The sequence below is a fragment of the Hevea brasiliensis genome, chromosome 14, assembly GCF_030052815.1.
Source record: "Hevea brasiliensis isolate MT/VB/25A 57/8 chromosome 14, ASM3005281v1, whole genome shotgun sequence".
Lineage (NCBI taxonomy): Eukaryota > Viridiplantae > Streptophyta > Magnoliopsida > Malpighiales > Euphorbiaceae > Hevea > Hevea brasiliensis.
The window spans coordinates 90,795,624-90,811,587 of record NC_079506.1 but is presented as its reverse complement, the minus strand read 5'-3'; the positions used below and the strand labels follow the sequence as shown (position 1 = coordinate 90,811,587).

Here is a 15,964-nt window from a genome sequence, read left to right as displayed (position 1 = left end):
CGACTGTTGGATTGCACATCTTGGTGCCACATTTATTACGCCTCTGTAGTGCATGCATGTATGTATCACTTTCATTACAACTGTTGTACGTTAAAGGTTTTATTTTGACTGTCATGAGATTCACCATGATTAACGGTGAGAGTGAATTCATTGTGCATACAAATGTTGTACCAAATAATTATGTGATAGGTTCCTTGAAGGACTCTTTAAAGAGTTTATTGTAAATATATGATATTGCTTCCCAAGCTGTTCTCATTGCAAAAGCCCCACTCTAGAATGTTGCTCCCATAGCAGCTTTGTCATGTTTGTAGCTGATAATCTCCTGTTTAACAAGTTCTAAATTCTCATCACACCTCGGCATGGAGACGGGCAACAAAGTAGTATCCAAACATTGAAATGAAATAAGAACTAATGAACTAGAGATGTTGGTATGAGAAGCTATATGTTTGATTTTATTGCTTTCCATTGTATTTCCTATGTGGGATTTTGGCGCCTGAGATAACTTGCATGGTGGCGTACAACAAAGTAGTATCCAAACATTGAAATGAAATAAGAACTAATGAGCTGGAGAAGTTGGTACAAGAAGCGATACGTTTGATTTAATTGCTTTCCATTGTATTTCCTATATAGGATTTTGGTGCCTAAGATAACTTGTAGCTGCAGCGAAAGTCCAGAAAATACTAGCATAAAACATGTTAAAGCTCATGACTGTGATAGTCGGTCATAAATAAGAATTGAAATGTAGAACTAATAGATTTAAGCAGTATCTTTGTGTAATGGTCATGGTTCACTCTTTTGTTTTCTTGGCGTTAAAGATAATTGGCTTAAATTTTTTTCTGTTGGAGTTCAATGATTAGTAATGAAAATACCAAATTAAATCATCAGAAAGGAATTGTTTACCACTTCTATGGTGTAATGGAGAACAGTTAGCATGCTGATTCATTGATCGATATATTTACTAATTTGAGGTGAAAAATCCTCAGGAAAAATCAGATCCAAGAATCAAGAAGTTTTCAATTGTAGTGTCACGCAAGATGACAATCAACAAATGCTTACCTAAATGTTCAAGTTCCACGAAGAGAATGAACACGCGCATGAATCAAGTTCCTCTCCCAATCTGCTATATCTTCAAAAGCATGTTCTGGGAGATTATCAAATGGCTCCTTCCACGGATCATTCTTGGCAAGATCATATGTTGCTCCTCGTATTGATCTCTTATTGGGTCCACAAGGTCGCTTTGAAGTTAGTTTATCATATGCTGTGTTCAGCTGTTCCATAACCATAAATGTTAATAAGAAAGTATATGTTGCAGATCGAGAATCAGTTAGCTAGACAAATGGAAAACAATCATGACAAGGGAATAGAATAATAAGCTTACAGCAGTTTAAATTTCCTTATAAGACAAGAAGTGCATTGATATAATTAGCAGAAAAGTAATGAAAGAAGAGTTGAGAACTGACATTCATGCCCTGAAACCAGAACAAGTAAGCAATTGCAACAGCAGGGGCCCTTCCCAGTCCAGCAGTACAGTGCACATACACTCTGCCTTTCCCCTCAGAAATGGCCCACTCCAATGATGAAACAGCCTTAGGTAACATACTTCTCAAGGAATCTGGATCAAAATCTTTGGCCTGAATAAAGAAAATAAATAACCAAATTCATTCACTTATCACCAACAAAATAATTGGCAGAAAATAGAATATAATCATATACACAAAACTAAGAAAGCTCAAGAAATAAGAATTCATCCAAATTTGGAGTATTTTATATGTTTCGAATGACTAATGTTTCCTTACAGGCCGCCTCATATGACGAATTCCAAGTTCTTGACATCTTTTTATTATAGCCTGCAAGTCAATACCCCAATATTCAATGTCCTTGTCCTGCTGCAAATTTAGAATGTACGCCACATTCTCTTCATGTTTCAGATGATCGATGTCTTCAGGTTTCTGAGGCTGGGAGCCCACGATCAAACTATTGGTTATCAGTGTGTAGTTCATACCTGAAGCCAGGAAAGTTGAAGGATCTTAATAAAACAGATAAAACATTACAAGTTAATTGGGTTCTATGCACACAATAGCTGGATAAAGAGGGTGCAAAACTGGAATGATAATGGTCAAATCCAAAAAGTTTTCCAAATGGTTTAGATTTCTATGCATAAAGCAGACCTAATTAAATATCCAGAGGGAGTTAATACCATTGACTTGTAAAACCCTGCGATCTTACCAAAAGTTTCACTTTTTTTTTTTTAACAAGAACTTGATGTTTACACTTGCACCACTATCCAGAGAGGGGTCAAATCCATTGAAAGCATAAAACATGAAAAAAGTTCACAGAAAGGTATATCCTTTTACCCATGTTAGGGATTGTAATCTGGAAGCCATATCAGATAATATAAAATAAAAAGAAAATTCAAAAGGATTCTACCTAGATCCAGATCCAGCATAAATAAATAAATAAATTAGAGGCTCCTTCAGCACTTCCAATGCAAATGGATTATAACACAGACCAAATATTCTAAAATAGCCCTAATAAGATCTTCCATTGCCCAATTATTATTACAGCGTCCTCTACCACATAATTAAGACTGAAAACCATAAATATTGATTTCTATCAGATTGCTATAGAAATGCAACCGAAATTATAATCGGAAATGATTAAAACCAAGGCAATGTTTCTCCAGAAAAGTTATCATATCAAAGGAAGAAAAAAAAATCGAAAAAGTAAAAAAAAAAAAAAAAAAATTTGAGTGGCAATGAAACTAACCATCAAGAACAAAGCTTTGGTAGAATAAACTAACCAAGATCATGGTGGTACTCATATGGGTTCCTCATCATCCTTTTCATGGCTATATTGTAGTCTTCCATCCTGTTCCTTGAGCTCAATGACACATCTTTTGTAGCGGGTTTTTTTTGGATTCCACTATCTGATAGCTTACAATTGATCCTGCCCATTTTGAAGAAATTCTTGGAAAGCAAGAATTTGCAAGTGGGTTTCTTTCTTATCAAGAGCACTTCGTTTTCATATGGGCATGAGAAAACGGAAGACAGGGAAATGCAGTTACTGGCAACAGCCATTCCTTTTTCTTCCGAATCCTTAACTTTCTGTTAAATCCTGTGTGGGGTGCCAGATTTTATATGACATCAGCCATTTTACCTTAGTGCCCTTTCCCTCCACATTACCATAATGGCCCTTCTTTCACTCCAAAAGTATTTGGTTTTGATTAAACCCATTTATTTATGCAGATTTTTTTTTTTTAATAAATAAAAGGAACACACAGTAGTTAAATATTGAATTCTTAAAATTAATTAAATTTCATTTAAAATATATTTTTCAGATAAATATGTGATTTTTCAAACTCAAAATATTTTGATAAAACTCATATATCTAAACTAAATAAATTTTAAATTATATTAAAAAGAAAAGAGATTTCATTTTATGTTAAATTTTAATTTAGTGGTATTAATTATTTTTAAAGTAATAAAAATTTTATATTCAAATCTAATAGAAGAACGATAATTATATTTTATTTACTTAAATTAATTTAATAATTAAAAATATATTATTTATATAATATAAATTCGAGTTTTTACCCTTTTAATCCCTTACTAAAAAAAATTTATGTTCTTATACTTTTACTCTATTTAGAGCAATATTTCATCAAAATCCAATTCATCACTCACTCAACATGATAATCCATTTACTTAATTCCCATTTATTTTCTTGATTGAAAACCTTTAAAAATCCCCTTTTATAGTGACACATACATCAAATTTATCAATAATTAATTATAATTATAATTATATTCCAATCTTTTAAAATTATTGATTTATCAAAAAATCATTGAATAATTCCAACACTATCTAATATCCATTCACAAAACTATGTTCTAACTCATAATTCATAACAAAAATTAGGCAAATTACATATTCTCCAATCTCACTTAAATTTTTTTTTACCCATGTTAAAAATTGAATATTGATATCAATTGTACGTGTTAAGAGTAGGACTGAGCAGAATTTTGTTCAAACTGAAAAATCGAACTGAACCGAGTCAATTCAATTCAATCAGTTCAGTTTTAAAATTAAATCGGTTCGGTTCGGTTTTACATTATAAAAATTTCAGTTATTTCGGTTCAGTTCGGTTTTGAAGAGAAAAAAATCGGTTAAACCGAACCGAATCGAATAGTAATTTATATAGTCAAATCAAATTAAATTGAACCGAATTGATTTTTGAATTGATTTATTTTTATGAAAAATTTATGAATTATATTTAATTATATATATATTAATTGTTTAATTTCATTGATTAATGGTTATTATATTTAAACCAAAGTTAAAATTAGAAAAATCAATAAAAAATCAAACCGATCGTTTTAAACCGAACCGAACCGAAATAGAGCGGTTCGGTTCTATTTGATTTTTCACCCATTTCGGTTCGGTTCGGTTTCTAAAACTTACGGTTCGATTTTTATAATTTAATTCTGTTCAGTTCAATTCGGTTCGGTTTGATTTAAACCGAATGCTCACCCCTAACTAAGAGGGGGCTAAGGCTTGTTCAAATAGTTTAATTTCTCTCTATTTTTTTATTTATTTATTACGGATAGCCCAATCAATTAAAGTTTATCATCTGATTTTGTATATATAGCATATTGAATCTTATATTTTAGCACTAAGATTATAATTTATTTGTTCTCTATAGTTTTTTTTTTTATTTAATTTGTATCATATACCATACTTAGCATTAATAAAAGATTTCCCTTTTCTCTAATAAAAATGAAAAGTGAAGTTGGAATTTGATTTTAATTATTCAACCAAATTTTAAATTTTACATTATCCTATCTTCATCAAATTTTATTTTATTGTATTTAAATTCTTTTAATTATTTATCACATTTAAAAAATAAAGAAATATTAATTTTTTTTTTAATTTTATTATTTATTTTTATCAAATACAATAAACTAATAAACAATTAAATGAGATAAAAAATTTAATTTAATTAATTATAAGTACACCTTTTTCTAAAATAAAATTATTTCATTATTTTTTTAATTATTATATAAAATTCAACTATAACATATAAAAATAAATAGAGATGAACTCCTAAAAACTCAAATTTCAATGCACATGATATGTGTATAAATGAAAATATGCATAGAGTAGGAAATTTGATTGGGGTGCCTTCCCCACTCAATTAATTACTATTACTTTATGACAGGAAGGAATGGCTTATTGATCAAGAACCTTCCAACATTATTGCCCTATGCCAATTTGCCCTTCCATCATACATCTCTTTCACCACAATTTTTGCTCTATCATGAATTTACACATGTTTAATCATAAATATATAAATTGTTTTTTATTTATGTAGCTCCAATTAAAATTTGGACTCAAAATTTTATGATTATTAAAAAAATATAATATTATTAAGATAAAACGTATATTTTAATATAAATAGTTTTGTTTTCCAAATAAGGAAATCTTAAAATTTTTATTTATGAATTCTTGTCGCTTATTCTTTTATTTCTCATTTAATGAAGTATAATTTTTTTTTATATATTTTAAAATTTTAATTAAATAGAAAAATATGCATTTTTAAATTTATAATCTCTTGTATAATAATTTAAACATTATTAGACAATAGGAAAAAGAAAAAGAAAAAATGATCTTAAATTGAATGCATTATCATTAAAAAATATTATATAATAAATACATAAACTATATTTATTAAAATAAATTATTATTGAAAAAGGGGTTAATGGGTCACACACATTTCCTCACTATTTCCATGTGTGAAGTAGAATAAACATTTTTCTAATTCAATAATCAATATATAGTTATTATTATTATTATTATTATTAAATTAAGAGAAATCAATAATAAATGCTTTCTCAAGAGAGGATAAACTAAAAACACAAGTAAATTAAATAAAGAAAAAATAATCCCATCAAAATAAATAAATAAATGATGTTACCAAAGGAACAACTATGATGCCAAGTCCAAAATCAATCAATCAATCAATCGATGGCCATGTATTTGACTATTTTTTTGTGTGAAAACAAACAAAATTGTGTGCCCATTTCATTGTTTCTTTCACTTTTCTTGCTAAACATATGAAAATTTTTTATTAATAAATTTCTAATCCACTCATCAGCATATTTTTTAAATTATTTGATAATCAAATTTTTATATTTAAAATAAATTTTCTAAATTATAATATTATTAATTTTTTAAATATAATAAATAATTAAAAAAATTAAATACCATAAATAAAAGTGAAAAAAGCAATTAATATAATATAATTGTATTCATATTTATATTTCAATATTTTGAAGTTACTTTTTATTAATTTTTAATATATATATATATGTGTGTGTTTGTATGCGCACGTGCACGCGCATCTCTCTATATATTTTAGTAAGCCTTTAAATATTAAAATTATGTTTAAATTAGAGGAAAATAAGAGAAAAAAAATTATGAAGAAAAATAAAAATATTTTCTCTTCTCTTTTGTTTGAGAATGAGGAAAAATTGAGAACGATAGAAAATAAGGGTGAATTATAACAAATGAATGTCACTATTTATTTTCTCTCAAGAAAGTAAGTGAAAAATAAATAAAATTATTTTTTTATCCTTAAAATTATTTACTTTAATTTCAAATAAAAATAACAAAATAAATATTTTACTATTTAAAAAGTAACTTTTCTTTCTTATTTTTCTCCCTAATATTCAATCAAAGAGAAAAAAAAACTTTAAAATTATTTTTATGTTACTTTCTTATTTTTCTTTATTTATTTTCTTTCCTCCCAAACAAAGTTGCAAATATAGTGTAAATGGGGTAAAAGGAACTTTTAGTAGGCCTATCCATAAACACCAAAGAAAAGAGTTTCCATCTTCAGCAATAGAAAAAGTGTTAATGATTAATCATAAAGTACCAAAATGAAAGGAAAAGTATCCACTTATGCATAGAGAGATAGAGAGAGGGAGTTGTAGTATCAAAAAGGTTTGGAATAATAAAGAGTTTGTGTCAAATGCATTGGATCCATTTCATAATAGTTCTTCTCAAAATGGAAATTAACATAAGAGATATAAGAGAACATTAATTAATTATATAAAAAAAAAACACAAAATTCTAATCAACCATGACATGGGTAACATATATGTATATATTTACATCTACCCCTTTTATGAATCCCATCTAATTCCCCTTACTGATTTCTTAAAATATTAAAAATGTGAAGATATTTATATATTGTAAAATTAAGATCAAAGGCAATGCAAAATTATAATATGTCTTACCCATTTCCCTAAACTTGAATTTCAGCTGCTTTCACACTTTCATTTTGTCTTATTCCTAACTCATTTGTCCCATTGAAGCTGCCTCTGCCATTAATTTTCCCTTTATCACCACTATTGTCACCAACACCCCCACCTCTCCTTTTTATGACGCCAACTTTCACCAAGAGCTCCTCACCCCAATCTCCCAAATTCAAAACAATGTAAGTTCCAATTCCACCAATCAACCCATAAGCAATAGAATAGGTCAAAGGCATCAAAATCAACGTCACAAATGCTGGTATAGCTTGCCTCATATCATTCCATTCAATATCCACCACTGCTCTCATCATCAACACCCCCACCAAAATCAACGGTGGCCCTATCGCCCAAGCGGGTATAGACGCTAATAACGGCGTAAAGAAAAATGCTAAGAAAAAATATCCGGCAACAGTTAATGCAGTCAATCCTGTTCGTCCACCTTCACGTATACCTGTTGACGATTCAATATAAGCAGTGACCGGAGATGTACCGAGCAATGATCCCACAACAATTGACGTGGCATCTGACATGAAAGCAAAGTATTGACCCTCAAAATTTCCATTTTGATCTAAAAATCCAGCAAACTTAGCCATTGAATACAAAGTACCAGTTGTGTCCAAAATGTCTACATATAAGAACGTAACCAAAGCCTCCCAAAAATAGCCTTTCCCCATACTCTTAAAGCTTAGAGCCCCAGCTGTACTTTTTATTACATGTACATCCACCACCTTCTTAAAATACTCATGTGCTGAATTACCTGCAACGGTGTTAGGAAACGCCGTTACTCTTGTGTCACGGAACCATGAAACGGCCGTTACTAAAACAATACCATATATAATTGCTCCTTTAATATTCTTCACTAAGCAATAAGCAATAATCACAAACCCAACTATTCCAAGCCATAATGTTGGGCTCTCCATTCTGTCACGGAGACACAGGATATCCCCCGATACGGTGCCGTCTTGCATCAAAGCAATAGTGCCGTTAGCCAACGTTGTGACAGGAGCTAACAACGCACGTGACGATCTCGGGCAGCCTCCGAGTGTGACCAGCGTCGATGGACTGTACCCAACTAATCCGAGTCCTTGGTTGTTTTGTAAGCCGATAAATGCGAGGAAAAGACCGATACCAGCAGAGGAGCTGATCCGAACCGGTTTTGGGATGAGTTTCGCGAGTTGTGCTCGCAACCCAATTGCAGATATCGCTAAAAAGATCAAACCTTCCATGAAAACTGCAGCTAATGCGCTCCCATATGAAACATTACCAGACCCGTGAAACCCAACGACTGTGTAAGCGAAATAAGCGTTTGCGCCCATGCCTGGAGCCAACCCTAGAGGAAGATTAGCGAAAGCACCCATTATCACACACCCAATAAGGGAAGAAGCTATAGTGGCTACTATAAGGTCTTTACGTATTTTCTCTAAACAAGAAGCGTAGCCTGGATTAACTGGGTCGAACTTGCAAGAATCATCAGGTTGGATGACTCGAAGGGATGACCCAGTACAGTTGGAAACGCGGATGGTTGGGTCAGAGCAGAGAGGGACACAGTCGGAGACAGAGCAGGTACCGCCACTGTCAGTGAGGATGGAAGCGTTGACGGCGAGGATGTAAGCCATGGTGAGGAAAGTGGCTGTTCCAGCACGTAACTCGGTAGTGAAGGTCGAGTTTCGCTCGGCGAGTTTGAATCGCTTGCCTAGTCGAGAGTTGGCAACGAAGGTGTTCAGCCTGGCTAAAGGCTTTTGGTTGGGTGGTGGTGGTTGAAATCCAGCCTCCATGTCCATGACCATCCAAAACTGTAACTTTTTGTTAATGGGTTTCTTCCTCTACACCGATATAAGAGAGATAAAGAGAGAGAGAAAATAGGTGAAGGAGATTTGTTGTAGGTTGAAGAAGAAGAAGAAGGAGGAGGAGGAGAAGAGGATATAGATATAGATTCTGAGGATGGGATCTGTTTTTTAAATAAGAGGAAAGTATCTAATGGGTTTTTGATTTTGTGGTAAGTTATGGATGAATCTCTATGTTTTTAAAGTTCATATTTTAAAAATTAATAATTAATTATGAATTTTTATATTTTTAAATTGTATGATGAACATTTATCTTAATTTTCTTATTTTTTTATAAATTAATAATTTTTAAAAAGAAATTGAGTTATTAATATTTGTGTCTTTGATTTCTCACACATTATAAAACACACACCCAAAATAAACTATTAATTTAATATTAGAGAGTAAATTTTATAATATTGGAGCCATCTTTAATAATTATAAATTTATGAATTCAAAATTCATCAAAATCCAATCAATTAAAAAAAAAATAATTAATACAACAACCTTGTTAATGTCATATTTTACTTTATATTTTTTAAGACTGAGTTTTCTATATGAATGATTTTAAAAGCATATTCATTTAAAATTCTTAAATAATTTAAAAAATATTTTTAATAAAATTGAACACTAATAAAAAAAAATTCAAACAATTGTATTTATATGCACAAATTTTCTATTTCTAAATATAGAAAAGGAATCTTGTGATTGGTGTGCTCAAAATGGTGAGCCTATTAACCCCCACTATCTATAGGAATTAGCAGTTTAGGATGAAAAATAAAAGAAAGATTTGCCACCATTTAAGGATCTGTAGAGAGGATTCCAAGTTCGTTAGGATAATCTGGTTGTTAACCGAGATAGTCTCATTCTACGTTAATTTCACTTTTCATATCAGTATGATAATTAAATATTATTTTTATTTAAAAATGTGATACAAATTGATAAATTGATAATGGTGAGTTATTCAACAATATATTTCATTTAAGTGTCATTAAAAAATTCAATTTTGATAAATATAAGTTGAACTTGAATATTATTGAATTTCTATCTTATCAAATTAATAAATTTAACTTTGAATGAAAATAAAAAAAAAAATTACTTAACTCATTATAAAATAATCCCATAAGATCTATACATTTATGCAAGAAAGCTAAGAATATGATTATATTTTATATTATATTTCTTAAAAAATAATAAATTAATAAACCTCAATATCATAGGAAAATTTCTACTTATATTCTGTCCATCATATATATAAGATATAAATATATGAGACTCATATATTTAATAAGTAAATTTTATTGTACATCTCATATTTTGTGTTCATAATTGACCGAATATAAGAAAAAAATTCCCAAAATTATATTTCATGAAAAATAATAATCATTCTCATAAATTATGGTGTTCAAAATATACCATATATGAAATAGCAATATGCTATATATAATTAATAATATATTGTCAACACAAACTAGTTTTCCTTATCAATTATAGGACTAGCACACATGACAATTTTTTTTTCCTTATCAAGTCAAAAAATACTTTTATATATAGCATTCATGTCTATATATATTCATATCCTAGATGGAAATTAAGTAAAATACCTATTAATTAAAAATAATTCTAATTATTTAAATAGCATACAAATTATTTATTAACAATATTTTTGACCAAATAAGAAACTAATTTGTAATTTTTAATGTAGAAGATCATGCTTCCTATTAATTGGAGCACCAATATACTTTAGTTATGATATTTTAAGTGTTGGGATCTAAGTCTTATGTTGGGAGTAAACAAGAATGAAAGAGTAAATATAAAACTACTTAATCATTTATAAAGTCATATTAATAAATAATTTATACAACACTTTTTTCAAATTTAATATTAAATTTAAATTTCAAATTAACTAAAAAAATATCATCATATATATTAAGAGAAGAGATGTTCCTAATCAATTTGTGTAATTCACAAGTTTAATTTAAAGAAAAACCAAAAATTTTTTTATTTAGTAGTGCATTTATGATTGGCCCAAGGCAGCAAACATGTGCAACCCAAGAACATTGAGTATGAATCAAGAATAGGGTGGTGGTAATAACTTCACAAGTCTATGTGTTCTTCTTGGAGAGACATGGTACTTTTTTGTATTCAATGACTATGCCTTTGCATATCCACCTCCATAGACGGGATATGGTCACGAAAGTTACTATATTTTTACTCTCAATCTTTGCTGATTTTCCTCTATCAAGGGAATTAAGAAATTCCGATTTCAATAAAAAAAAAATAAATCAAGTCTAATTTCATCACAAAAGTTAATTTAAGGAGAAAAACTTTATCTAAATCTTATATTTAATACAAAATTTTTATTTCAAATAACGTGGGATAACAATTTCAAATTTAAATATTGATGGGTGTCAAATTTAATAAAAAAAAAAAAAAAGAAAAAACCTTGATATATTTGTATAAAATCAATCTTTGGTTACCATAAAGACAATGAACAACTCTTGTACATGAGTGGTTGTAGTTTACTTTATGAACCCTTTACCTTTTATTTTTCTTTCAATTGCATTTTCATTTCTAGATATATTAAATGAACCTACTAGTACATTTATTTCAAACCATGAAAGATTTTCAATCTTTATTTATACCTATCATTTTCTCTAAGTCAAAAGCAAAATGCTTCTCAATACAAGGAGTTAGGAGTTGGGAGATTTTTATTTTGGAGTCATTCATTTTGACTTTTATTTTTTTTTTTTTTTGAAGGCAATTCAATTAGTTTTATTAGGAGTCAGGAGTTATCTCTCTTTAATTAGTTTTATTAAAAGAAGATTAAGTAATGATGAAAATTAAGATATAAAAATCATAGAACGTAATTGGATTCCATTAGCAATGGAAAATCAATATAATTAATTATTTAAATGGCATTTTCATCACAATCATCAAGCCTTTACTAGACTCCCTACCTTAATAGCATCACGTAACCACTCATTTATTGGGATTTTATTTTAGGTGATGTCAAATTTTTCTTTGAGTGATGATCATGATCATCATGGTGAAGGAATAAAATCCCAATTATTTGGATTTGGCATAAAGGTATGTTAATCAATTTTTTAATTAAAAGAAGTGGCCAACAACACCTTAACAAGCAAGGAACTTTGCTCCCACACATGGAAAACAAGACATCACAATATATATATATAGTAGGTTTCCACCTTCCAAGGACTTATTTTTCTAGTAGTGAATATCTCTTTCAATCAAGAGAGAAAGTGATAGGAACTAGTAAGAGATTAGAAGGAGTTCAATTTCATATAATTGACACATATGCATGCTTAGTTGGACCCATGTCTTGCCCACTTGAATCATAATTTCATTTAGTGACATTATCATTTAATTTGGTTGCTTTATTTGATGATAACTAAATAATTAATTATTTTTTTATTCAATAGAGGTATAATAAATCGAGTAATATCTAGTAAGTTACATAATAAAAAGTAGTTTTTTTTATTTCTTACCATAAAAGTGAATAATATCAGAATAGGTAGAAGGAAATTCTCAAACTCGAAATTTCCTCACTTCTTGCACTTTCAAGATAGAGGAATAACAATCAGACTGCCCCCTAATGGGCAAGTAATCAGCAATACCTTATTTATTTCTGATTGAGATTTAAATTTAAAATATAAAAATTTTAAAAATAATTTTAATATCACTAAACTAAATTCGATTAATTTTTTTTCTTATTCCTTAAGCACGAGTGTCTTTACAAAATCCCATCTTGCTTTATTAGGCAAAAAGGAAAAGAAATGCAGTTCAAAATGATGACACAATAAGATTAAACAAATTATAATTTGAGTCATTGTATTGGCCTGCAATTTCATGTTATGTGAGTCTTGAAATGGTCCAGAAGCAGTAAAAGATATATATATATATATATATATATATATATATATATATATATTTATATATTTTTTTTGCCAACCCATATAAATAAATAGATATTCAAAAGTAAACATAAATTATATTTCCCCCCTCCTTTTTTGTTAGTGAAAGTTGATGTTAGGTGAAAGTACACAAATTTCCCCCTCCATTCCAATTGCTTGATATCTCTTTCTCAATTTTCCCATTTGTTGGTTTAAGGCATCCAAAAGACCCCAACTTTTTCTTTTTTCCCCCTGCAATCTTCATTTTACATTTGTTAAGATCCCTCACCACTTACTTACTTACAAATGCTTGACACCATTCATGTGAATTTTTCCTTCTCCTTTTTAAGCTTCCCTTTTCATTGTTAAAGATAACACTTAATAGATGCTAATTCAATTACTGAAAAATTAAAAATTTTAATCCAAATAAACATTTATCCATGTGAAAAATTATTGATAAATTCAAAAATAAATATGTAGATTAATATATTTAATATATCATTCTCACTATATATCTTGTATCTTAAATATATAGTTTAACGAGTTTACATAAAAAAAAAAAAATCTACCTATGACAATCATAATCAGTAACGGAGTTAGGTAGACAAGCCCCTCTAGCTTTGTAAACAAAATAAAACAATATACCATCTTACACCTAAAAAAATTTTTTGGCATTCTGAACTTTTAAAGCATCTTATAACACACTTTAACTTTCGTAAAAGTTTTATAATATACCTCAACTTTTATAAAATGAAATTAAAATACCCTTTAGATCCTAATAAACAAACCACCACGTTAGTAGATCAAAAGGTATCTTAATTCCATTTTATAAGAGTTAAGGCGTATTATAAGACGTTCACAGGAGTTGAGGTGTACCATGAAATTTTTTAAAAGTTAAAAGTACCAAAAAAATTTTTTTTATTAAAATTTAGAAGTGAACTTATGTATTCCATCTAAAATACTCATATACTTTTATAAATAAAAAAAAGTATTATAAATAGATATATATAAAATTGTTTTGTCCCCAAAATAAATCCTGGCTCCATTATTTATCATAATCAGTGCCTTAATGAGTGATTGTTACATATCATAATGTAAAGTATTTAAAGGAATGTCTTTTATTTATTACTCAATTACAAAACATTCATAATGTGTAATAATCATTCATTCACTATGCAATCCTCCAGATGTAAATAAGTTATTCCCATTAATTATACCCTTTTTGACTCAAGATTCTAGCTAATCTGCTTTTGTAAAGTCATTTTCTTTTATCAGAAAAGCAGGTTGCAGATTAAACCACTATGAACAATGTGCAAGAAACCTGAATTAGGAATCTGTTTGCTTGCTGTAAAGGTACCAATTGAAGGTATATTATCAAGTTTTTAGGGCCAACAAATGAAGGATTAGGTTAGTGGTTCTCAAATATCACTAGTTAGAAGGTTGCAGAAGGCAGGCCCACTAGTTTGTTCTAGGACAGGTGGCCAAATTTGATGGTTGCTTATAGGCTTTTGGGTATGGATGGACATGGAAAGAAGCCGGTAGAGTATAGGAATTGGTAGTTTCTAGTAGACCAGGCCGCTGGGACAATTTCGGTTTGAATCGGTCTAAAATTATCGGTTCATGATTCATTAAAAGCGTGAATCTGAATTAATCCATAGTTCATTACAATGATGAATCTAAACTGGCCCATAAACCCTAAGATTCTAGTTCCAATTCAAGTTTTGATTTCAATTTTGGTATAATTCAGTCTGGTTCAAATACAATTGTCTAAAATTATTTTCAAAATTTTTTTTTAAATTAAAAAAATTTGGTTTGACCTGAAATCAAACCGAATGATTTTAGTTCAATATCAATCTGATTTATTTATGGTTCGAGTCAAACACAGGAATAACTAATTTCAACAATGTGGATACATTTGGAGATAGATTATTAGTGAGGTCTAAGTCAAAAATGTGGAATTTGTTTGAGGCCTCAAGAGAATAATGCTTTAGCAAGTGGCAACATTTCTGGGTTGACAATTAAGGATGTGAGTTAAGTTTCAATTCCTCTTGTCTTCCTTTGAATGGGACAGAAGAACAATTCTTTTGTGTGCATTATTCTATACACCAAAAAACATTATGTAAACATGTGGACATATCATTATATGCATGCACTGCTTCTATATCAAAATACTAATGCCTTAGTTGACACATGAACAATAAAGATGAAAAGATTATAGCTTTAAACAATTTTTTTTTTTAAATATCCATTAAGAAAAAAGTCTCTTCAATTTTTTTCAAATTGCTTTTTTTAATAGTATTTAAAATTATACTTTTTCTTAAAAGTGCTTTTTCAGCTTAGAACCTCAATGTCAAACAGGGCTTTAATGTAGCAGGCATGCTTTTTTTATTGGTGTTTGCTTGGACTAAACTATGGTGGACATGTTGTCTCCATTGTGCTGAATTTAGCACTATGATCAACAACTGTTTGATATAAATAGTTGGAAAGATTTATCCCACTTAGCACATAAGGTGAAGGCTCTAAGCTCACTAACATACATAGAATATGGTCAAGAACCAACAATTCCAATGCCAGGACAATACAATAAGTTCTGATATATAATCATTTCTCCTTTTTGTTTTTTCTTTTTCTTTTTCTTCCAATGGTCCCCTAAGCATTACCTGCAACATCAACTTTTGCTTTTTAACATGATATTTCAATAAATTTGAGAAGCAACTTCCTAGGAAATAGTAATTAAGAAACAAACTTATTTCCCTGCTTTTGTTCAGATTTTATCTGATTCTTTTATACAGAATACATCTTAACAGTCTTTACAGACTGAAGATTCAACTTAACTCCTGTATGCTTGCTTACTATAGAGCATGCCATGTTGAATCTCATTCACACATGCCAAAACTATGATCATACATTAT

General features: G+C 29.3%; 2 protein-coding genes across 3 annotated transcripts; both read right to left on the bottom strand.

Annotated features, from left to right (window-relative positions):
• Positions 1–4: 4 nt before the first annotated feature.
• LOC110645832 (phosphoglucan phosphatase LSF2, chloroplastic-like) lies at positions 5–3,103 on the bottom strand. Of its 2 annotated transcripts, none has more exons than XM_058133883.1 (5): positions 2,801–3,103; positions 1,797–2,002; positions 1,461–1,631; positions 1,057–1,268; positions 5–322 (listed from the first exon to the last, which is right to left on the bottom strand). In XM_058133883.1, the coding sequence occupies exons 1-4, from the start codon at positions 3,075–3,077 to the stop codon at positions 1,065–1,067; spliced, it is 858 nt and encodes a 285-aa protein (XP_057989866.1). In that variant the 5' UTR covers positions 3,078–3,103; the 3' UTR covers positions 5–322; positions 1,057–1,064. The 2 variants fall into 2 exon arrangements, with proteins under 2 accessions (XP_057989866.1, XP_057989867.1); XM_058133884.1 differs by having other exon boundaries at positions 5–319.
• A 3,940-nt stretch (positions 3,104–7,043) lies between these two features.
• Positions 7,044–9,325, bottom strand: LOC110645826 (adenine/guanine permease AZG1-like). The gene has a single exon (XM_021799085.2). It carries the CDS (start codon positions 9,100–9,102, stop codon positions 7,306–7,308), a length of 1,797 nt encoding a protein of 598 aa, XP_021654777.2. The 5' UTR covers positions 9,103–9,325; the 3' UTR covers positions 7,044–7,305.
• Between the last annotated feature and the right edge of the window lie 6,639 nt (positions 9,326–15,964).